This window comes from Tamandua tetradactyla, chromosome 1, assembly GCF_023851605.1.
Source record: "Tamandua tetradactyla isolate mTamTet1 chromosome 1, mTamTet1.pri, whole genome shotgun sequence".
Taxonomy (NCBI): Eukaryota; Metazoa; Chordata; class Mammalia; order Pilosa; family Myrmecophagidae; genus Tamandua; species Tamandua tetradactyla.
Window position 1 is genome coordinate 77939804 of NC_135327.1, and position 25855 is coordinate 77965658.

Here is a 25855-nt window from a genome sequence, read left to right on the forward strand (position 1 = left end):
CCCCCTATTTAATAGTGCTCTAGAGCAATTATATAACCTCAGTGATGTGGAAATGAGTCTCTAATAATATTAATATCCAACAGTAGTGTCTGACTATAGTATTGGTGGTAAAGACAGGGATCCTTTAATATTCAATCAGTTGTACAAGTTTTTTGAAAATTACTTCTGATTGTCAAAAGCACAGAACCCCTTCACTTTAAAGAGGATCAACTCCAGCGTCTGGGTGCTCCTGGTGGCCCAGAAGCTCAGCTGCTGGAAATCTCTCTGGTGTTCGCAGAAAGCAGGTAATCAGGAGCCAGGGCTTCCTTTGAGGACCATTCATCCTGGCAGTGCCTTTTCCATTAGCCCTGTGACAGCCCCCTCCCCCCATTTCCACCATTGCTGTGGCCTTTGGGGAGCAAGCACAGCTGGGGCTCTGTTGCCAACAAGGCCACAGAGGACCAAGCCTGGCCATTCCCAGGAGGGCTACTGCTCAGAATACCATGTGAGCGCCTTCCCCTGCTCCCTATTTCCAATGCAGATATTTCTGTCTAATAGGAAGCATAGAGCCAGAGATGTTGAGATCCCATACTTAGTCTATGAAGAATAAGTTCTGTCTTCCTCTTTAAGATTCTCAAACATGAGGAAAGCAAGGAATATCAGACTCTTCTGTGGGTGGGTGGGTGGGTGGGTATCAAGGGTGATTTGAAAAAGCATTTCATTTTACCATTGAGGGTAAAAACATGTCATCATAGTGTGAACCACAGAAAAGAAGTATGAACTAAACCTGCCTGCCTGGTGGGAATAAGTAAGTAATGAGCTGTATCTTCTGCACATCTGTCTTTGTCAGTGAAATTTGTGTTTAGTGGAGGGGGCCAGGGGATCGTAAAAGCTAAAGAAACACAGCTCTAGACTAAATTTTCTCTCAAGTTTTTGTTACTTTAAATTAAAAGTGTCTGCATTCATTAAAGCCACCACTAAAAATTAAGAAATGTTTATCTTTTATGTAACTGCAAGTTTTCAGCCATTTCCCATCTTGGCATATATAGGCATAAGTTCAAGTGTACTTGAGGAACTTTTGCTTGAAGACATGAGTTTTTCAGGTATTTCAAAAAAATAATATCCTTTGCAGATAAAACTGTAAATTGAGTCCGGATACACAAAAATTGTTTTTCCTTCTTGAAAATGCTAACCATGTTTCAGTACTTAGCTAGGCTATAGCCTTCTCTGTATAAGCATGTATTAATTGTTAGTTAAAATTATATGATTTTAGATGGTCTTAGAAAATGTCATGGTTTTAACAATATTTTATCCTGTATTAGGAATTTTATTGCAAGTAATTTTATAGCAAATTCCATTTGTGGAGTAGAAACTATTTTGATGAGTAGTTACAGTCAGTTCTTGATTACATGACAGTAAATTATGCATAATGGTAGCAAATTCTGCTTCTGCTAATCACACATTTTGTGCCCTATAAACAGATACCAATATTGATAAAGGGAAATTGTATTTAGAGGAGTGAATACAATGCCCAAGAAAAAGATGTAAAGCATTCCAAAGTAAAGTTAATGTAATCATTTGACTCAATACTGAATATGGGAAACAAATATATTATCTCACCCTGTACCCTCCAAAGTAGAGCTGTGTTAGAAATACTGGCTGGTGGCCAACTCATGTCTATACATTAGGAAATGTTTTCATATAAATTATATTCCAAAAGCCTGTTGTAAATTGGTTATTTGAAACATGGAATGTCTTACAGGGATGTGTATAAAAGTCATCTGGAGAGGGCGGGCCATGGTTGCTCTGCAGGCAAGAATGCTTGCCTGCCATGCCAGAGGACCCCAGTTCGATTCCCAGTGCCTGCCCATGTTAAAAAAAACAAAAAAAAAAGTCATCTGGAGAGATTTTTGCAAACTATACTTTCTTTGCTTCTTCCTCAAGATTCTGATACCTCCATAAGTTTAAGCAGCATTTATGTAAATATACCACAGTTTGTTTATCCATTCTCTTATTTATGCACATTTAGTTTCTGGTTTTTTACTATATTTTACGTAAGTTGCTATGAAAGTTCTTGTATAGGCCTTTTTATAGACATATGTTTTCATTACTATTGGATTAATTCCTAGGGGTGGAATTGCTGGACCATAGAGTAGATATATGTTTAGTTTTATAAGAAACTGCCAGTCCTTTTCCAAAGTGGTTGTACCATTTTACATTCCCAAGAACAGCATAATAAAGTTCTGATTGCTCCACATCCTTGCCAGCACTTGGCATTGAAAGTCTTTATAATTTTAGTTATTCTGCTGGATAATATTTTATTACAGATTTAGTTTGCATCTTCCTGTTGATTAATGATATTAAAGCAGTTTTCTTTGTGCTTAGTAGTCATTTGTTTATCCTTCTTTGTGAAATGTCTGTTAAATTTTTTTATCCACATTGTTCTATTCGTTTTTGGATGTTTTATTTGGACTTTTTGTCTTTTTTATTACTGAGTTGTAAGAATTCTTTATATATTCTTGTCTTATAATATCTTTGCCTGATTTTGTTATCAGAACTATTCTGGCCACAAGCAATGAGTTGCAAAATGTTTCCTTCTTTTCTGTTTTCTAAAAGGCTTTGTATAAGATTGGTGTCATTTCTTGATTAAATATTTGATAAAATTCACCAATGAAACCATCTGGACATGGAATTTTCCTTGTGGGAAAGTTTAAATTACAAATTCAGTTTCTTTAATAGAATCCATTTTATGTCAGTTTGTTAATTGTATTTTTTTTTCTTTTCTAACTTTTTTTTTTTTGTATAAAGAAAAAAGCAATAGTTTTCAAAGCACTCTTCAACAAGTAATTGGAGGACAGATCCCAGAGTTTGTCATGGGCTTTATCATACCATCATCTCAGATTTTTCCTTCTAGCTGCTCCAGAAATAGGAGGCTAGAAGGAATAAAATTTTTTATCACAATCGACTCTTTTTTTCTTTTTTGTAAAAAAATAACATATATACAAAAAAGCAATAAATTTCGAAGCACCACACAACAATTAGTTGTAGAACAGATTTCAGAGTTCAGTAAGGATTACAATGTTAATTGCATTTTTTAATACATCTTGCTATTTCACCTAAATCATCGAATTTAAGGACACAGTGTTTTTCCTAATATCCCTTTATTAGCCTTTTCAAGTTTGTAGGGTCTGTAGTGATAGCCTCTCTTTCATTCTTTTTTTTTTTTTTACTTCTTTTTTTATTGTGAAATATAACATATATACAAAAAAGCAATACATTTCCCAGTACATTTTAACAAGTAGTTAGAGAACAGATTTTAAAGTTTAATATGGGTTACAGTGCCATGATTTTTCATTTTTTCTCTAGCTGCTCCAAGACACTAGAGACCAACAAAAATATCAATATAACGATTCTGCAGTCATACTCATTTGCCAAGTCCCATCTTCTCTGTTATACTCCTCCTTCTCTTTAACTAACATGTATACATAAAAGCAATAAATTTCAAAGTACATCACAACAATTAGTTGTGGAACAGATTTCAGAGTTTAGTATGGGTTACAATTCCACAACTTCAGGTTTTTATTTCTAGCTACTCAAGGGTACTGGAGGCTAAAAGAAATATCAGTATAATGATTCAGCACTCATACTCATTTGTTAAACCCGACCTTCTCTGAATAACTCCACCATCACTTTTGATCTTTCTCCAATTTTTAGGGGTATTTGGGCTAGGCCAGTCTAACTTTTTCATATTGAAAAGGACTGTCAATAATATGGGATAGGGGGATAGAACTAGTTGATGTTCTGGAAAGGCTGGCCCCTTTGCTTTTCAGGACTTAACTGGTCCAGGGACCAATCTGGAAGTTGTAGGTTTTGGAAAGTTACCCTAGTACATGGGACCTTTGTATAATTTTATATAATTCCCTAGGTATTCTTTTGGATTGGAAGGAGTGTTTTTTGTTTTGTTTTGTTTTTGTATGGTCGGGCATGGGGAATTGAACTTGGGTCTCCAGCATGGCGGGCGAGAACTCTGCCTGCTGAGCCACTGTGGTCTGCCCAGGAAGGAATGGGTTTGGTTGGGGTTTAGCAAGTTATGATAGATAGCAGTGCCTAACTGAAACATGCGTGAGAGTGACCTCCAGTGTAGTCTCTGAACTCCATTTGTACTCTCTCAGCCACTGATACTTTATTTGTTAAACTGCTTTTCCCCCTTTTGGTCAAGATGGCATTGTTGATCCTATGATGCCAGGGCCAAGCTCATCCTTGGGGGTTATCTCCCATGCCACCAGGGAGACTTTCATCCCTGGATATCATGTCCCATGAAGCGGAGAGAGCAATAGTTTCACCTGCAGAGTTGGCTTAGAGAGAGAGGGACACATCTGAGCAACAAAAGAGGTCCTCTGGAGGTGACTCATAGGCATACCTATTGGTAGGCTAAGCTTTTCCACTACATACATAAAGCTTCACAAGAGCAAGCCTCAAAATCAAGGGCTTGGCCTATTGATTTGGATGTCCCTGATGTTTGACACAGTATCCAGGGTTTCCCCGGTGGTAAAATTTAATACTTCCGTAATTTTTTTCCCGTCCCTCAGGGAACTTTTACAATATTTTTTGATTATCTGCTTAATGTACTCTAGGTTGTATCCAGGCATTACATTAAGCTATACAGGACGACAAGTTCTCATTCTTATTCTGGGCTCCCTGTGTTTGGATTGTTTATGTGATCTATCCAGGCAGATTGAATTAGATTATGTGCTATAGAAAACCGAGGTTCTAGACGTAATAAAACTTTCTTCCTTTAGTCTTTCATTCTTGATATAAGTAATTTGTGTTATCTATCTCTTGTCAGTCGAGGTAAATATTTATCAATTCTGTTGATCTTTCCAAGAAAGAACTTTTGGCTTTGTTAATTATCTCTGGATTTTGTCTTTTTTCTATTTCATGGATTGTGTTGTTCTTGTTCTAATACTTCCTTTTCTTTACTTTGTGTTTACTTTGTTCTTCTTTTTCTTACTTCTTACAGTGGAATTTTTGATTATTGATTTCATACCTCCATTTTTCTTAACATATGCATTTAAAGCTGTGCATTTCCCTATAAGCACTGCTTTAGCTCCATCCCCATTGTTATTGAATATTTTTGAGTGCCTTTCGTGATTTCTTTTTTGACCCTTGGGTTATTTAGAAGTATGTTGTGTATTTTCCAGACATTTAAGAATTTTCTAATTCTGTTGTCATCAGAAAGCATTCTGTAAGGTTTAAATCTTTTGAAATTCAATTGAGACATGTTATGGCTCGGCATTTAGTCTGTCTTGGTGAATGTACTATGTGCATTTGAATAAAATGTGTATTCCATAGTTGTTGGGTATAATGGTCTATAAATAACAGTAGGTCTAGTGGTTTTTCAAATATTCTATGACAGCAATCAGCAAACTTTTTATTTTTTTAATTTTTTTATTTAAGAAAACAAACAATATACTTAGAATCACCAAAAAAATATATCTCAGTTAGCTTAACCATAGGCATATTTAAATAAAATATCTATATAATCATTGTAGAACCTGTTTGCACAGTAAGTTTCATAAACCAATTTAAAATTAAGGCAACAAGAAAAAAATCTACAAATTCAGATATCAAGGTTCTTAAATTCTAAATATCAACACCATTTGATCAGCTATCAAAACTGAATGTTCTCAAAATATCTAGTAGAAAGCTCTTATAAATTAGCTGCATTGCTGTAGTAATGACCTACATTACTAACCATTTTTCTGATTTCAGGAAAATATGAAGATACAAATATTTTTGCAATTAACATCACCAACCACCTGAAATGGATATCTTACTTTATCCATAGGCATATTTTAAAAATGTGTCTAAGTAATCATCATAAAGCCTGTTTGTATAATATGTATCATAAACCAATTTAAAATTAAAGCAAGGAAGGAAAAAAATCTATAGATACAGATATCAGAGTTTCTCAAATTCTAAATATTAAACACTATCTTAAATACCATTTTCCATCAAAACTGTGCATTTCAAAATATCAAGTAAAAAGTTATTACAAATATCAGCTTTGCTGTAGTAGTGAGCTTGTTACTAAATATTTTCAAATTTTTTATTTCAGAAATTTATTTTGTCTAATATTACATGCCTGCCTATAGGTGTGTTTTTCTTTTACTTTTTTTGTTGTTGTTGTAAAATATAACATATATATACAAAGAAAAGAAAGAAAAAAGCAATAATTTTCAAAGCACACTTCAGCAAGCAGCTACAGAACAAGTCCCAGATTTTGTCATGGGCTACCATGCCCTCATCTCAGATTTTTCCTTCTAGCTACTCCAAAGCACTGGCAGTTTTATTAGAGTCATAATAACGGAATCAATCAGTATCTGTCCTTTTGTGTCTGACTTATTTCACTCAACATTACGTCCTCAAGTTTCATCCACGTTATCATGTTTTGGGACATCATTTTGTCTAAATGCTGCATAATATTCCATCGTATGTATATTCCGCATTTTGTTTAACCACTTTTCTATTGATGGGCACCTGGATTGTTTCCATTTCTTGGCAATTGTGAATAGTGCTGCTATGAACATCGGTGTGCAGATGTCTGTTCGTGTCTCTGCCCTCAACATTTCTGGATATATACTGAGTATTGTTATTGCCAGGTCATAGGACAAGTTAATATTTAGTTTTCTAAGGAATTGCCAAACTGACTTTCACAGTGGCTGAACATTTTACATTCCCATCAACAGTTAATAAGAGTTCTGATTTCTTGGCATCCTCTCCAGCATTTATAGTTTCCTGATTGTTTAACAGCAACCATTCTTATAGGTGTTGGGTGGTATCTCATTGTCATCTTAATTTGCATTTCCCTTATAGCCAGTGAAGATGAGCAGCTCTTCATGTGCTTTTTAGCCATCTGTATTTGCTCTTCAGAAAAGTGCCTGTTCATTTCCTTAGCATATTATATAATTGGCTATTTTGTTCTTTGGTTGTCAAGCTGTGTAATTTCTTTATGTATACACAATATCAAGCCTGTATCCGATATATGGTTTTCAAATATTTTCTCCCATTGAGTTGGCTGCCTCTTTACCTTTTTACAAAGTCCTTTGAGGCACAGAAGCTCTTGATCTTAAGGAGTTCCCACTTGTCTATTTTTTTCTTTTGCAACTTGTGCTTTAAGTTTTAAAGTTTAAGAAGCTACCTCCTATTACTAGATCTTGAAGCTATTTCCCTACATTTTTTTCTGGAAGTTTCATGGTACAGGCTCTTACATTTAGGTCTTTGATCCATTTTGAATTAATTTTTGTATAGGGTGTAAAGTAAAGGTCCTCTTTCATTCTTTTGGCTACTGTAATCTAGTTCTCCCATGTCCATTTATTGAAATGGCTATTCTGTCCAAGTTCAGTGGATTTGGGGGCCTTGTTGAAAATCAAATGTCCATAAATTTGATGGTCAATCTCTGCACTCTCAATTCTGTTGCACTGGTTAGTCTTTCTGTCTTTGCGCCAGTACCATGTTGTTTTGACCACTATGGCTTTATAGTAAGCTTTAAAGTCAGGAAGTGATAGACCTCCCAGTTCACTCTTCTTTTTTAGGATTTCTTTAGCTATTTGGGATCTCTTCCATATAAATTTGATAACCAGCTTTTCCAAGTCTTCAAAGTAGGTTGTTGGAATTTGTATTGGTATTGCCTTGACTCTAGATAAGAGCAAACTTTTTCTTGAAAAGCCAGATAATAAAATACTGCAGGCCTCCAGGCCATAACATAATCATGTTGCAATGACTCAATTCTGCTGTTGTAGCATGAAAACAGCCATAGACCATATGTAAATGAATATGCATGCCTTTATTTATAAAAACTGACTGTGTGGGATTGTAGTTTGCTGACCCTTATTTTACATCCTTTGGATTTGTTTGGTCTAATTGTTCTCTCAGTTACAGAGGGGTAGGGAAAGCAGAGGGGAGATGTTATAGTTGACTCTTATCATTACAAAATGTTCATCTTTATCTCTGGTAACATTCTTTGTCTTGAAGTCTACTTTTATATTTATTTATTTTATATTTTATATTTATACAGCCACTCCAGATTTTTTATGTTTATTGTTTGCATGAAACATCTTTTTCCATCGATTTTACTTTTGGCCTATTTGTCATTAGACTTAATGAGTGTCTGTAGTCTAACATTCTCAGGCTTTCAATTGCAATTTTTAATCAATATGTATATATATTTTTTCTTAATCCCAAGTTTATTTTTTAAAAAATACATCAAATACGAAGCAATCACATTCTACATGAAGGAAATTTGCTGAATTATTATTCAAAATTCATATAATTCCTCCTGGAAGTAAGCACAGGTAAGGAATATGACAATTGAGAACTTATAAATCTTTGACTTCATTTTCAAGAGGTAGCACTCAATGGAAATTAGAGGTAAATGCGAGTAAATGTTAACTGCATTTATTGCATGACAGTTATTTGGCCTTATTCATAACATTTTATTACAATTAATGTCCATTCTAAAATTCTTGACATTCATTAGGGTTTTTAGTACCCAGACTAACACCATCCCTTACCGAATCCATAGAATATTAAAGGTTCAAAAACATAATAACAGTACCTGTTAAAATTAACAGCACAAAAATTACCAAAATCACCTGCAGAAGTTCCAACAAATGTAAAATTCTACAGAATCAACAAAAACAAATCAATATATATTTAATGTAACTACTGATATGCTTGGTTTTAGCACTTCCATTTTTCCATTTGTCCATATTGGCTCTTTCTATTAAGTCCATATCGGCTCTCTTTTTCCCTCTTTGGGGGAGGGGTAGCAAGAAGAATTAATTGGATTTGTTTTTCTGAATTCCTTTTTAATTTCTCTGTTAACTTGTTTGGCATTTGTGTACGTGTGATTGCTATAGGGATTGCAATACACATCCTTAACTTTTCAAAGTGTACTTAGAGTTAACATTGTACTATTTCACCTAAAATATGAGAAAGTGGTAACTATATAGTTCTGTTGACCTCAATCCTTTACACTATATTCATCATATGTATTACATCTACAGCAGTATGAATACCCAATATAATGTTTTAATTTTTGCTTTAAATAATATATATTAAAGAATTTAAGCAAATTAAAAAAAAATTTTTTTACATATTTCTAATTTTCAGTGTTATTCATTCTTTCCTGAAGGTCTGGATTTCTATCTGATATTATTCCCTGTGGCCTGAAGAACTTCCCTTAACATTCCATGTAATCAGGTCTTTTGACAGCAAATTGATCTTCATTCTTCTTAAACTTTTCATTATTTCACCTTCAGTCTTAAAGGATATTTTTGCTGAATATAGAATTCTAGGTTACTAGTTCTTTTTTCCTTTTAATACTTTAAAGATACTGTTCCACTGCCTTCTGGCTTCCTTTGTTTCTGATGAGAAGTTAATCATGCTTTGAATTGTTCCCCTGTATGTATTGTGTTTTTATTCTCTGTCAGCTTTTATGATTTTTTTTTGTAATTATTGTTTTTCAGTAGTTTGACTATGATGTGACCAGGTGTATTTGTTTGTGTTTATCCTACTTAATATCCCTTGAGCTTCTTGAACTTTTACTTTTAGGCTTTCCACTGCGTTTCATAAATGTTTGGCCATTATTTTCCCACAGGCTTCTAAGGCTTTTAATTTTCGATTTTTCTTTTCTTCAGGTTGGATAATTTCCATTATTCTGCCTTCATGTTCACTAATAATTTTTTCCCTCATGTCTAATCTGCTGTTAAGCTGACCCAATGAATTTTTTCTTTGAGATATTAATATTTCTATATTCAGGCAGTGTAATTGTTAATTCTAAATTCTCAGACACTGAGCCGTTTGTATATAACATCGTCTTTCCCAGAAACTTCAGGTATTTGCGTGACACCTGAGACTCAGAGCTAGGGCTCTGAAGCTATGAAAATCAGCAGCACCTCACATAGGAATTGTTTAAAAAGTTGAAAAAGTGATCAGATATCAAGTAGAGATATGAAGAAAGCTGATCTGAATAGGACTAAGCTGTATCAGAAGACTGGGTAAAGGATGATATCCATATTTTAAAACGTCAACTTCTGTCTGAGACTAAAAAGAGAGGTATTTATTTGGTGCAAAATTTATATTTCATAATCTAGTGCATTTCCTAATTCAATTCGTATAGTCAGTTTAATTGAACACCATAAGTACATGGAATCTTGAATAGGGCATGAGATTTTGTTGGTTTGTCCAGGTTATTGTGATGCCCCGATAAATCCCAGAGTGATTTGGACAGTGAATAAAGAAGTATTTGCGAAGTCCCCTTGGGGGAATGGGGAGAAAGGGGAAAATATTCAACTTCCCCATTTGGAGAATTTCTGATATTCTTGCAAGCAGTGGGGACAACCAAATCAATATGCCAAGCCCTCGATCTTGGGCTTCACCCCTGCAAAGGATAGGCTAAGCTTTCTTAAAATTCGGCCTAAGATGGGGTACACGGGTGGTTCAGTGATAGAATGCATGCCTTCCATGCAGGAGACCTGGGTTTGATTCCTGGACCTTCTATCCCCCCACCCCCACCCCACCCCCAAAAAACTAGGCCTAGAGTCAGTCCTATTTTTTGTTGCTCATCTATGGTCTCTCTCTCTAAGCTAACACGGCAAGTGAACTCACTGCCCTTCCCACCTACATGGAACATGACTCCCAGGGGTGTAAATCTCCCTGGCAACATGGAACAGAAATCCTGGGATGAACCAGGACCCAGCATCAAGGGATTGAGAAAACCTTCTCAGCCAAAAGGGGGAAGAGATAAATGAGATAAAATAAAGATTCAGTGGCTGAGAAATTTCAAAGTTGAGAGGTTTTATCCTGGAGTTTATTCTTATGCATTATATAGATATCCCCTTTTTTGCTTATGGTGTATTGGAATGGCTAGAGGGAAGTACCTGAAACTGTAGAGCTGTGTTCCAGTAGCCTTGTTTCTTGAAGATGATTGTATAATGATATAGCTTTTACAATGTGACTGTGTGAATGTGAAAACCTTGTATCTGATGCTTCTTTTATCTTAGGTTTGGACCCAAGATGACTAAAAAATATGGATAAAAAAGTAAATAATAGGGGAAACAAAGGTTAAAATACTTTGAGTAGATTGAAATAATAGTGGTCAATGAGAGGGAGAGGTAAAAGGTATGATATGTATGAGTTTTTTCTTTTTTCTTTTGTATTTCTTTTTCTGAAGTGATGTAAATGATCAAAAAAATAATCATGGTGATGAATACACAGCTATGTGATGATATTATGAGCCATTGATTGTACACCGTGTATGGAATGGAATGTTTGCATGTCGTGAATGTTTGTATGCTAAGTTTTTACAATAAAACATTAAAATAAAAAAACATTTAAAATACTTTAAAAAAAAAAAAGGAAGTTGATGTTTTTCCAGGACCAGAACATCTGTTCTGTTCTATTTTATAATGTCTGTTTCTCTGCTGAAAGTTCCTAACTGGCCATTCATTATAAGTATAATTTCCTTTTTATCCTTTAAGGTAGTTTTCATAACTGCCTTAAAATCCTTCTCTGTTACCAGCATTTGGGCTATCTCAGAGTCAGTCCAATTTTTACATGAAAACACAGATTCAGAGAATTTTCAGAGACTTGCCCAAGTCACACAGATAGTAGTTGTGGAAAAGGGAATTCACTCCTTGTCTCTTAACTCCAGACCCCTTATTTTCCTTCCGCACTGCACTGTCTTTCCAAACTCCCTGCCATGACCCTTCCCAGGGAAACTATCATTTTAGAGAAATGATATGGAGAAGTAAATAGGTTCTATCTGGCCAAGTTATTACTACAATATAGAGCAAATGAATTCTTGATTAAATCTGGGTGATTTTTTTTCCCCTCTAATCCTTTAATTCTCAAATGTCTATTAAAAGTAGCTCTTGGCTGAGAGCTTAAAAGTCTGTTGGTAGTGTGGGAGGGGTGCTGCTGCTGCTGCTGCTTTGAGGAAACTAAAGGGTCAGTAGCAGGATGGGACATACCTCCAGTAGCCTCAGGCAGTAAGGATGGTGTGAGAGAAACCAAATTGATCTCTCTTTCAACCCTCTCAAACTCTGAGCATAGGACCAGAAGGGAGCAAATCAGATTTCCTTTGAGGATCAGCCTTGCCCTCCATATGATTTCAGCATATACCCTTGAAAACCATATATTTTCACCTACTAGCTTCAACTAAATAGTTCTCTTTTTTTGCATGGGCAGGCACCAGGAATTGAACCCAGGTCTCCAGCATGGCAGGGGTGAGAATTCTGCCTGCTGGGCCACTGTCACACCACCCCAGATAGTTCTTGAACATGGGAAAAAAGTGTTTCCCTTTACCATTAATTTTAGGAGGGTTAAGATACAAATGCTGGGGTGAAGTATTTGTGTTGGCATGTTAATATAGAAAGAATAATAATTAATTATAGCAAGTAAGTAGTTAGCACTTGCTGTATGCCAGGCAGTGTTCCAAGAGTTTTTTGTATATTACCTCATTTTAACCCTCACAACAAGCTACTGAGGCAAAGAATTATTATTAGTATTATCCTTTTACAGGTGAGAAAACTAAGGCATAGAGCGGTTAAGTGACTTGTCCAAGGTTGCACAGTTAAAGGTGTCAGAACTAAGATTCAAACCCAGGCAGTCTAGTCTGTTCCCAGAGCCCACATCTCCCCGCAGGATATGCTGCTTCCCTGACGATAAGAGGTCACCCCATTTCTGGCAATCTAGCTTTGAGAAGGGCGTTTCATCTCCCTGATGACTACATTCTACAGCAGGAAGAGTGACTAAACTGCAAATATTTCACTTGCTCTTCTCCTTCTCACTGCAGACACTGATTATAGTTCCTGCCTGTTTGTTTTTTCCATGAAGCCTCAGAACCCTTCTCAACAAAGTGTCCTCATCACTACTTATCAGTCACAATTGCATAAAACCTATTTGCCACCTCTAGGTACATAAAATCTCTATTAAACTTTTGACCTCTAATTCATTGGCCTAAACTCATTTGTGCTAGAGTGAAACAGGTCAAACAGGTGGAGAGCACTATTAACAGATGCAGAGGAAGGGACCAGGGAAACAAAATGAATGAAATGTGAGGAAAAAGAGAAGAAAATTTAAGAGAGTCTGGGGAGGTAGAAACAGCTTCCTCTTGAAAATTGTAGCTTTTGCATTCAGCCTCAAGTAGAAAATGAAGCTGAGTGCTCAGCTGGTTTATCTCTGCAGCTGTCCATATAATCACCTCAGTGGAGATAGTGCTACATTAAGTTCTACAGCTCAGTCGTAGAAGCTGTGTGCAGGTTTCCTTGTGATACAGCATGACAGATCTCACTGGTCCTAGTTGTGCTGAATTATATGGCCTGGGGGGAGAGGGAAGCATTGAATATTCTTGCTCTAGATGAAAGGGCATCTAGATGGGATCCTTTGATTGGCTCTACAAGAGCAGACGCTTTATAGTAGGATGTATGTCCCAGGAAATATAGAATGGTTTGTCTGTGACAGAATATCTTTTTTTTCTCAATATTTAAATTTATTTTTATTTTGAAAAATTTAAAGAAACACAGAAAAGTGTAAACATATATGCACCCAACACCCAGAAATAATAGGTGTTAATGTTTTATCATATGAGCTTTGTTTTTTAATTAATTAATTAATTAATTGATTTTGGTGGGGCATGGTCAGGCTCCAGGAATCAAACCCGGATCTCTGGCATGGCAGGTGAGAACTCTGCCACTGAGCCACCATTGGCCGCCCCAGAGCTTTGTATTTTTAAAATAAATTTGTCTTAGTATTTCTAATAAGTTAATATGCACTATATCTGCATACACACATGAAAACTAATTTAATCCTCATGGTGTTCTTTTTATTTCCCCCACGATAATCTTTTGACACATACCCATTATTACCCTCATTCTTATTTTTAAAGATAAGGAAACACCAATGATTTGATAGAAACTAGGCCTTGGTCACACACTAGCAAGTGGCCAGACTGAGGATTGGAGTCTTATTTTGATTGACTATTAGGTTCTATACTCCCATGTATGACAGATATCTTACCAAAGAGATGTAGCCATTTTTATTTCAATTTTAATTTTTTAAAACTGAATTTTAGGACTTGGCAAAATGATAAATTACAAAAGGGGCAAGAAGGGATGGGCTGATGGATTGAGATTATAAGTGCTATATATGGTGCTGCTAAGATTTTTTTTCCCCAATGCCATTTCTGGTTTCCTAACATCTTTGCATTTTTCTCACAAGAAGGGGAAAGTAGTTTGCCAACTCTGCATTGAAAACATCTGTGTAACACTGCTTTGTTGTTGTTGTTTTTTATTGCTCAGATTTTTAAGGAAGAGAAATACTTGAAAGACGCCATGGAGTGCAGTGATGTGATTTGGCAGCGAGGTTTGCTGCGGAAGGGCTATGGGATCTGCCATGGGTCTGCTGGAAATGGTTACTCTTTCCTGTCTCTTTACCGTCTCACGCAGGATAAAAAGTACCTCTACAGAGCTTGCAAGGTACGAACATCTCTGTCCAAGTACTCTGGACCCCCCAGAACATGAACAAAGCGCACAAATAGAAGTCCTGCCTCCTGGAGCATGTTTCTCCCAACCGTCTGTTTCCTCACGATGCCAGCCTTGTCCCTCTCTCTGTGCCGCACTAGCCTTTCCTAGAAAGTGGGGATAATAGTAGTGCCTACCTCCTAGGATTAGTGAGAAGAGTAATGAGTTCTGAACTAGTTCTGAAGTCACACTGTCTGGATAGAATTAGTATCTGTGCCATTTTAGCTCTAAGACTTGACATAAGTTTCATCTCCAAAGCTCAGTTTCCTGATCTGTAAGAATGAAAAGGAAAAAAAAAAATACTACCCACCTCCCGGAGTTGTTCCAAGAAGGATTAGTTTGAGATAATGTATGTGAAACTTTTAGCACATGCTATCTTGTTGAGGACCTCATCTTATGTTGCCTGAACAATTCAATAAACTGGATTCTCTGCTCCCACTCTTTGCACTGCAACCCACTCCCCACACACCAGCCTGAGCAACCATCTTAAAATGTAGGTGGGATCATCTGTTCTTGTGCCCTGTGTCCAGTTCTCCAGTGGTTTCCTATGCACAGCCGGTAAAACCCACACTCCTCTGTTGAATTCACAGAGCCCTATGTGCCTGGACCCTTGCCTCTTCTCCAACCCCATTACCCCGTCGTATCCCACTTTCTCATTCACTTTACTACATCTATGCGGGTTCCCCTCTTTTTATGGAGCATGACATGCTTATGCTCTTTGAGCCTTTTATCAGCTGTTTCATCTACCTAGAATGCACTTTGCCTTGAAATATGCATGGCAACTTCTTTGTCATCCAGATCCCAACTTAACCTATGATGTTCTTAGAGGGGGCCCCCAAGACTTCCTAACTGAAGGGATTCATCCAGTGATTCATGTGTATTTTGTTTGTTGAATATGTCGCACCAGTGGAATATACGCTCAGTGATTTTACTTGTCTAGGTCACTAACCTATACTGAACCCAGAACTGTGCCTCACACGCTTCATAAATATGTGTTGGATGTGTGGAATGAATGGCACAAAGCAAGACTCAGTATATGTTTGCTAGTATTTTTATTATTATACTCATCTCACAAAATATAGTTATATGCATGGAGAAGAAAAATTGGAAGAACATACACCAAAATGTTTACAGTGATGTTTAATAGATGGAGGCATTCTGAGTGACTTATTTTTGTATTTTTTGTACAGTGAATATCTGTTACTGTTATGAAACCTTCCTCAACCCAAATAGAGTAGTCCCTTCCTTCTTTGTGCCCTCTGAGACAGAACCTGCTCTCTGTTGTAGCACTCACATTCCCAGTGTGAGCAAAGTGCAAGAGGTAATGGGAGCACATTAAGAGGTGATCCCTAGGCTAGGACCCGAAGGACAATTAGAAAATAAGCAAAGGGCCTGGGTGAAAGAAGTTCAAAGCAGAGGAAATGTTTTGTACATTGGAGGTACAAGGCCCACAGTGGGGACTTCTCGAAGTTCATTGTGGCCAGAGCATAGGGAGTTGAGGATGAACAGAAGATGGAGCCAAGGAGGTGAGAGGTAGCTAGAACTGTGAAGGTTTCTGTAGGCCTTGATAATAATTCTAATAGATGATTAAATAGGTATGGGAAACTGGGAAAAACTTTTTGAAGGATGAGACCTGGCTTCTTTTTTTTTTTTTTTTTTTTAAAGATGAAGCACTTTACAGATGGGCCAGGAAATGGGTTGGCTTAGGGTGGTGGAGTACACTCCTGATAGGGAGAATAGCTTGTGCAGTGACACAGAGGCATGAAACAGTGTAGTGTATTCATGACACCATGAGCAAGTCAGTGTGGGAATGCAAAGAGAAAGAAGCAGATGCTAAAGGATAAAGTCAGGCAGGTGGGCAAAGTGCCATTGGCAATGGCAGGCAAGGAAAGTGCCCTTCCCCTTCAGAAGACTTTGCTTACACCATGGAATCACCTTGAGGAGCATGAAAATAATGTTTGGGCCCCACTGTAGGCTCCCTTAAGTGAGGGAGCCCCGGCATTTTAAGCTCCCAGGTGATTTTAATGTTCACCCAGAATTTTATACTGATTTGGAACTCCTCTCTTAGGAAGATTAGTGTGTTTAATGGGAAGAATGGGTTGGAAATTGGGTTTCCTCAAATTGTCACTTAATATTTAATGCAAGTAATGTTGCATCATCAACTGAGGCATTGGCCGTGACAATAAAGAGGAGATATTTAGAAACACTGAAATGTAGAACTGACAAAATTTAGCGAACTTTTTTTTAATGTGGAGAAGATGGAAATATCTGAATGTCTATCTGTTGTCTGATTAAGAAACCTGGTAGAAGAGCCATCAAAACAAGACAGAAGGGTGAGCAGATGTTTCCATTTGCCAGGGCTGCTATAACAAATACCAGAGACTGATTGGCTTAAAAAACAGAAATTTATTGTCTCATAGTTTTAGAGGCTAGAAGTTCAAGGTGTCAGCAGGATCATGCATTCTGAATTCTGTAGCATTCTGGTGGTGGCTTGCTAGCAATCCATAACTCAATCTCCACCTCTATCACATGGCTATCTGTCTCTTCCTTCCATGTCCAGATTTCCTCTGCTTATAAGGACACCAGTTGTACTGGATCAAGGCCCACCCTGATTCAGTTTGGGATGAGGCTCTTCAAAGATCCTATTTACAGATGAGTTCATATCCATAGAACTAGGGCTAGGACTTTACCATATTTTTGTGATGGACATGACTCAATCCATAATAGATTTTAGAGTGTAGAAAGGAGAATAAATTTCATTTGCATGTGTTGAATTTGATATTCCTTGTATTTATTACTTGTGGCTTTATATGCAAATGACAAAAAAATACTAAGTAGCTTAAGCAAAATACAGAAATTTATTAGAATGATATCGAAAACCCCATTGAAGAGGTCTGGGAAGAAAGAGTCAGAAGCTCAGAAGAAAGAACCAAGAAAGCTAGGGGATGAGGCATTTTCAGAGTGAAAAAAGTGGTCAAGTGGCATTTTTCAATGCTCTGGAGCAAGATAATGAAGTTAGCAGGAAGAGAATTGAAGTGATCAGTGAACATTACATTTTCTAGCAGTTTGAGAATGGCTGGAACCAGGGCTGAAGCCAAGTGTTTCTCAGCCAAGACCAGAGGAGATGACAAGTGGAGACCCAGCAGCTGGCAGTTTCAGAGCCATGGGTTTTTAAGCAGGATACAGTAAGTGTTTAGAGTTACCTCAGGAATTATTGCCTGAAGGGGCATGAGACAGTGCCTAGAGAGAAGAGTAGTGGTGTTGAGTTAGTCACTTTTTTCTACTTCAGTCTTCCCTACAGCCTTTTGAGGTAAATATCAACTATGCAGATGAGGAAGCAGGCTTAGAGAAGAGGGTAACTTACCAAATATCATCCAACTGAGAAGAGTTGGCTACATTCGAGCCCAGAGCTCTGTTCCTAACTGCTGTGTTGCCTGAGAATCTTTTGTTTTTGGTTTCTTGATGAATTCATTAGGGTATCTTATTTATCACCTGTCCCCCAAGTGAAATCTAGCTCATCTGTTAAAAAGAAATGTCCCCAAGTGTTGGTGAGGTGTGGAGAAATAGCAAACCTCATACTTTTGTTGGTGAAATGTGAAATGGAATAACATCTTGAGAAACAGTTTGCTGGCTCCCCAAAAAGTTAAGTGTAGAATTACCATATGGCCCAGGGATTCCACCTCTGTGTATATACCTAAAAGAACTGAAAGTAGTAACTCAAGCAGATATTTGTATAACAGTGTTCATAGCTGCATTATTCACAGTTGCCCGAAAATCCCAAGTATCCATCAACAGATGACTGGATAAACAAAATGTGATATATCCGTATGACAGAATATTATTCAGCCATAAGAAGGAATGAAATTCCGATACTGTGTGATAACATGGATGAACCTGGAAGACACCATTGTTGAATGAAATAAGCCAGAAACAAAAGGACAAATATTGTATGATTTCACTTATATGAAATATAATTTGTAGAGACAGGAAGTAGCTTAGGGGTTACCAGAGGAGGGACAGAGGTTTGGGGAGTTGTTATTTTATGGGCATAGCGTTCTTTTTGGGATGATGAAAAGTTTTGGAAATAGGAGTGATGGGAGCACAACGTCATAATGTAATTAATGTCACTATATTGTCACATGAAAGTGGTTAAATTGGGAAATTTTGTGTTGAATATATGTTACCACAACAAAAACTGAAGAAAAAAAAAGAAAGAAATATCCTTCCTTTTCTGTCTTTTTAGTTTGCAGAGTGGTGTCTAGATTATGGAGCACATGGATGTCGCATTCCTGACAGGCCCTATTCCCTTTTTGAAGGTAAAAGTGAACAAAAAGAATCATAGATTTAAGCATTTGGCTGAGTGAAATTGTTCCTTCTGTTTCATTATGGAGTAGCACTATTAAAATTGCTTTTGTTTCAGAAATACCTCTTAAACTATAAAATACTTGTTGACAAATTAGTTTTTTGTCAAAAATTATCTTGAGTCCCTTAACTTTGCCTATTTTTTGTGAACATCTTCCAAGTATTTTTAGATCTTTTGTTATATATTCAGACAGAACATAAAATGCTACTCATAATAGAAGATATAATGAATTTATTCCTCTGCATTTCTTCTATATTATGTATGTAATATTGCACTATTAATAGGAAGCTTGAATAGTTATTTAAATATATTTAACGAAAGAAGCATGCATAATTAATATTAGTAATGAGAAAGTATTATCAATAAGAATATTACTAATTAATAAAAATTACAAGGAGGAAGATTGAAGAAATTTTGAAAAGAATATCAGTGTAGGAAAATTGGTAAAAGCAACAACAATCAGAATCTTCTGCAGAGACAAAATAGAATATAATTCAGGGAAACAAAATTAAAATCCTACAAAGAGACCCAAATATTTATGTATATTTATATGTGTATATGTATGAATTAGATAATTTATAGCAAGCCACAGAAATCAAAGGGCAAAGTTTCAAGGTATTGGGATCAATTTATGATAAGTTTTAATACTTTAGAGAAATATCATATGCCAATTCCAAAATAAACTTCAGAAAGAATAAATGATTGGATCTTTTTTTAAATAAATGATATATGGGTGTTGAATTTTTCCAAACGCCATTTCTATGTCAACTGATATAATCATGTGATTTTTCTTCTTTAACCGATTAATATTGTGGATAACACTGAATGATTTTCAAATATTGAGCTAGCTTTGCATACCTGGTATAATCTTACCTGGTCATGATATATACTTATTTTTATATAATGCAGGATTCTATTTGTAAATATTTTGCTAAGATTTTGGGGTCTGTATTCATGAGGGGTATTGGCCTGTAGTTTTAAAAGTTTAATAGAATTCTCTGTGAAACCTTCTGGGCCTAAAGATTTCTTTTTTAGCAGTTTTTAAATTATGAATTCAACATCTTTGATAGTTACAGGGCTAATAGTTAGCTATTTCGTATTGAGTGATTTGTAGTAGTTTGTAATTTTTGAGGAATTGGTCCATTTCATCTATGATGTCAACTTTATGTCTGTGTAGAACTATTTGTAGTATTCTCTTGCTATCCTTTAGCTATCTGAATGGTCTGTAGTGATAAGCTCTGTTTTATTTCTAATATTGGTATTTTTTTAATGAGCAGAAAATGGGGCATTTGCTAGATCTTTTGAGGTGTATGATCTTTTTAATAACCAATCATTAAAAAAGCATTTTTCAGAAAAATTGTTAATATTCTATGCAATATTTTATTAATTTTATTAATACAATATTAATAAAATTGTTAATATCTAAAAATGTTAAAAGACAGCAGTGTACTTGCATCACACATCACAGAGTTCATGCCTGAACTCCAGATAGAGTTCATTCTGGTTTATAAATTCAAACTTATGATAACAACTTCAAATGCCAGTAGGTTACTGTCTATGAATGCTGTGGTCCCTAAAGGCTGGGAACAGATTCATCTGTTTCTCCTGGGCCTGCAAGTACATGGCAGACAGAACCAGAAATAGAGAGGGACTGACTAAATCCTGTTGGGTGGGCAGAGGGACAGTTATCCTGAGTGTCCTGTGGGCAAGTCCCTGCCGGCAGGGTGCTCATAGCCCTGGCAGCACTCCATCCATCGCATCTGTGCCCCACCCCACAGAGCCAGAAAGCAAGGCTCATTGCAGCACAGGTCCCTCCTGAGGCTGGTATGGGTCACTGTTTTGTTTTTTTTTATCTTTTTCTTCAGGGTTTTAACAGGTCAGTGGTTTTCAGGCATTTTAAATAAGCTGCTGGAACCCTTTCTTCAAACAAAAATATATAATTATGGCTGGGAACAGCTCAAATGTCCTTCCACAGGAAAATGGAGAAACAAGCTACTCAGCAATAAAAAGGATCAGACTACTGACAGGCATAAAGCATGAATGGGTCTCATGCACATTTTCTGAGAAAAACAGAAGCCAGACATAACAGGGTATATTCTGTGGAATTCCATTTTTATAAAGTTCTAAAACAGACAGAATTAGCCTATGGTGGAATAAAATCAGACCAGTGCTTACATTTAGGGTCTGGGGAGTAATAGAGAGGGGAGAACAGGCGCTTTCCTGGGGTGATGGAAAGATTCTGTATCATGATATCCTATAACCTTGTTCTCCTAAACCAAGAATATACACTTGGTTTATACAAAGTGTGCATTTGTCAGAACTCAAAGAAGTGGTTTATTACGTGTAAATTTTGTATCAAAAGCAAAACTGTAAACAAATAAAAAATCTAAAAGGGAGGACTGGCAGCATATAGCCTGGCGATAGCCTTCCCCACCCAACCTTCCCAACTAGCTTCTTGAGTGGAGTTTAAAACCGTTACTTGATTCCTAGAGCAATTTGAGGTTGTGATTTGCACAAAGCGAATGTCTGTTTCAAAACTACATTCTTAGAACCTACAGAAGGGCTAAAATGCAATTTTAGGGGGCTCTGAAAGGGGAAATTTTTTTCAATATTTTTATTTATAAACAACATACAAACACAAGTATTCTTAACATACTAACATTCCATACATGGTATACCATCAGGGTCTTACAATATCATCACATAGTTGTGTATTCATCACCATGATCATTTCTTAGAACATTTGCATCACTTCAGAAAAGGAAATAAAAAGAAAAAAACTCATACATATCATACCCCTTACCCATCCCTCTCATTGACTGCTAGTATTTCCATCTACCCAGTTTGTTTTAACATTTGTTCCCCCTGTTATTTATTTATTTTTAATCAATATTTTTTACTCATCTGTCCATATTGTAGATAAAAGGAGCATCAGACACAAAGTTTTCACAGTCACATTGTGAAAGCTACATTGTTATACAGTCGTCTTCAAGAAACATGGCTACTGGAACACAGCTCTACAGTTTCAGGCACTTCCCTCTAGCCTTTCTAATACACCTTAAACTGAAAAGGGGATATCTATAAAATGTGTAAGAATAACCTCCAGGATAACCTCTCGACTCTGAAACCTCACAGCCACTGACACTTTATTTGGTCTCATTTCTCTCTTCCTTTCAGTCAAGAAGTTTTTCTGAATTCCTTGATGCTGAGTCCCAGCTCATTTTAGGATTTCTGTCCACATTGCCAGGGAGATTTACACTCCTGGGCGTCATGTCCCACATAGAGAGGGGGAGGGTAGTGAGTTTGCTTGCTGTGTTGGCTGAGAAATAGGCCACATCTGAGCAACAAAAGAGGTTCTCTAGGGGTTACTCTTAGGCCTAATTTTAAGTAGGCTTAGTTTATCCTTTGTGGGATTTGGTTGTCCCCACTTCTTGCAAAAAGAGGGGAAATTTTATATTTTGGAATATCATAACAACAGCATCCATAACTTTTTTTGGTAGAGATTTTGATGTGAGAATCATCTTAAAATTTGAAGATACAAAATAATAATAATAATAAATTTTTTAAAAAATTTGAAGATACAATATTAAAGCCCCAAAACCAATTTAAATATAATAAATAAAAGAATGAAGACAAATGGTATCATTATCTGCTAGGTTCTAATATAAGGATTTCTACTGAGGAAAGAATTTCTGCTTTTTATAAACCATTTTGAAATTCCTTGGCACCTTTTCCCATGTCCTTACAGCCACTGGCAAAGGAAATGATCATTGTTACTTTGTTCTCACACACTGTCCTGACGCCCTTTCTTAAAAGCACCCATATTTTACATTGCAGGCATGGCTGGGGCTATTCACTTTCTCTCCGACGTCCTGGTACCAGAGACAGCACAGTTTCCAGCGTTTGAACTTGGTTCTTCGCAAAGGGCTAAAAAGGTGCAAAAAGACAACTAACTACCCATTTGAACCAAAAGCCACCAGGTCGCTTAGTGCCTGACACAGAACCAGCTGTGAATCCTGAAAAGAGAAGATCAAAAGCAAACACCTTCACAGGCCCCTTTTATTCAAAACACCTTCAAGTTAGAGCATGAGTGGCAGAAGCATCCCATCGGCATTTGTAACAGCGTTTCCCTTGCAGGTCTAAAATATGAATTCACATCCAGCCTCTCTGTAGTGTATGCATGTTTCTCAGTGTTGTCTGTAGGTGTACGTTGTTCTAAGCAGAAAGCCCTTCTCTTTACATGATTCCAGGGCAGACCATGCAAGAGTGTAAGGGTGGCAGCCACTCTCGTGTAAATAATATGTAAAGTAGAATGCCCTCTACATTTATAAACTGGGAACCAGTCAGCTGACGTCTCTCTTATGTGTCAGAAAGACTATCCACAGTGAAATCCTAGTAATGAACCTGTTTCAGCATTTGTCATGGGTACCTTTCAGATAAGCATGAGGGAAAGACCACTCAAAACAAAAGACAAACAAACAGAAACTGAAAAGAAGCCAGACAAGATAAGACGGGGTTTTGCTGGAATGTTTGGGGGAGCGTGCCTTTCCACTGTCCAGTTGAGTGCAGCCTCTTTGGGTTTGGTGCTCTCCTTAGTGTTTAAGAAACACAGCAGGTGAGCTGCAGCTCTAATAGGGCTCCTCATTTTTAGCAGAGATTTCAGGCACTTTAGGTATACTTTGAAAGGTTCATTGCAATGCAAGGCAGTTAGTGCTGCAGTGAATGGACTATATGAAGTCAGGGGTAACATTAGCTATGAATAACATTTCTAATGACCACCATGAATAAAGTAGCAGCTACTAAACAGTGTCAATTCTAGAACATTTACCCAGGTATGTATGATTAAAAGAGACTAGTTCTATTCATATTATAACTTATTGTATTAAGAATAGTGAGTACAATGTCAGCTGTCTGATCTGGCAAACAGAGAGACATTAAATTGGATCCGTGTTCTTGCAGTTAAACCTATTTTAAAAATCTGGTAAGTCATTCAAGTATAAATTTGATATGAATGCAGTCCTTATTTTTAGTCTACTGTTTGGATGATAAAATCTCACATTTGATGAAATATATTAACATGATAGCACTAGTCTGCATTTATACATATGAGAAACATAGTGTTCTAATCAAGAAAATTATGGTATTTGGCTTTTGTTAATTAAAAAAGTGGACATTAATTTGAATTAGCATGTCTTCCACAATATCATGATGTACATTTCCGTTTTTAGAAGGGTTTTTGTTATCATGGCACCCCGAGGTGGTCTAGGACTTTCACAGAAAGCTTCATCTGGCAGGCTAAGGCATGTGTCCTAAAAGACAAGATAGGACTTTCCTATGGTCTAGTCATTATCCACAGGGTACTAGCTAAACATTTTATCAGCCCTAGTTTTCACTCCTTTCTTAAGGAGAAATAAGAATACCTATTCAGAAGAAAAATCTCCTTCATGCCAGTTACAATTCTTTGGGTGTCGCAGAGCCAATTTGTATGGCTGACACACTGAACACGGGACCTTTCATTCCTAGATGATGTCTCTTCATGGTAGACACTACTGTTTCTAAGTCATAATTATTTTCTTTCATGTCAGATTGATGACTTCTAGGGTTTCCTCCCTCATGACTTTTCAGCCTGATTGTAGGCTGTCGGGGCCCCCCAGCACCCCATTGCCTGAAGGTGGGGCACATGCTGTCACAAATAAGCTGATAAGATATTGAAGTTCTTCTAGAACTTTTCATCCAGAAAACACCATTCCCCTTCTTCCCCATCCACCTCACCAAATGCAGCTCAAAAACGCCAACTTATGAAGTTTACTAATATGGTCCTGCCTGCCTCATCAACAGCTACCATTATGGCCTCAGCTTTCAGGCCCAGGCTGTCTCCTTCCTCAGTGGGGAGCTGCACACAGAGTTATCCTAGTGCCCCCAATTATTGCCTTTCTCAGCAAGGAAGTGGCAGTGTGTGAAAGCCGTGATACTGGCCAAGCATCACCAGAGCAGCAGCAGAGGGGGACACTTAGTTATCTTGACATCTAGCCAGAAACATTGATCAGGCTTTCTATCTAACATATTGAGGTGAAAAAATACTTGTGGAACGAATGTCCAAAAGCTGGATATTGCTCCAAAGGGCCAGGCTTCTGTTAGTGGAGATTTTATTTACAGAGTTGTTTAAGATGTCAGCTGGGTTGGGTTGACACCTTCCTATTTCTCAGCTAGCTCTTAAAACAGCTGTATAGTCCTGTGGTTATTTAACCCCCTTCCATTCTTTAACCCCCTTCCTTGAGTCTGATACCTGGCTTGCTGCTTGACCATAGTTAGCACACTCAACCCCTGAAGGCAGAGGAGGAATGGAAGGAAATTCAAAGGGCAGATGATTTAAAGGATTAAGTTCAATAATTCCAAGTGTTTGAATTCAGTTTTAGAGCATTCCACATTCATTTCTTGGTTTTGCCTGTGTCCAAACTGTGTTCTCCAAAATGTGTCTATACTTTAAAAATATGTACATGCACAATACCATTTTGAAATTTGAAGGGAAGAAGTTGATGTCTACAAAAAGTGTTTGGGATTCTTTGGTTTTGTTAGTAAAATTGTTGTGTGATGATGCCGTGTGGGATCTTCATTTGTTCTCACTTCTCTGCATTTGAGAGTGATGTTGGTTCTTCTGAAACCAAGTCCATGTTCTTCTGAAAATTTGGTTCTTCATTTTAAAAAAGGGCAACGCTCATGTTATGTACAAGGTAATACATCAGAGTGAGAGCTGAAGGCTCTTCACAGGCATTCATTGTTTATTCCACATGACCCTTGAAGCCTGGATGATGATGATAAAAGCCCGTTATGTGTTGAGCTTGTATTATTTTGGACCAGGCCCTTTACACTCACAGACCTTCTTAATCTTTGCAACAACCCTAGGAGATGGGTATTCCTGTTACCAGTA

The 25855-nt window shown here is 36.9% G+C and overlaps 1 protein-coding gene across 2 annotated transcripts in view; it reads left to right on the forward strand.

The window, feature by feature from the left end:
- LANCL2 (LanC like glutathione S-transferase 2) overlaps nt 1-25855 on the forward strand; it is a 90785-nt gene that overhangs the window by 40789 nt on the left and 24141 nt on the right. Inside the window, exons 7-9 of one of the 2 annotated variants that reach the window (XM_077119337.1) lie at nt 14343-14519; nt 18808-18880; nt 22765-22862. In XM_077119337.1, the coding sequence (XP_076975452.1) occupies nt 14343-14519; nt 18808-18880; nt 22765-22862 (348 nt within the window). Of the gene's footprint in view, nt 1-14342; nt 14520-18807; nt 18881-22764; nt 25521-25855 lie in introns of those variants that run through there. The other variant, XM_077119336.1, reaches the window with a different exon arrangement.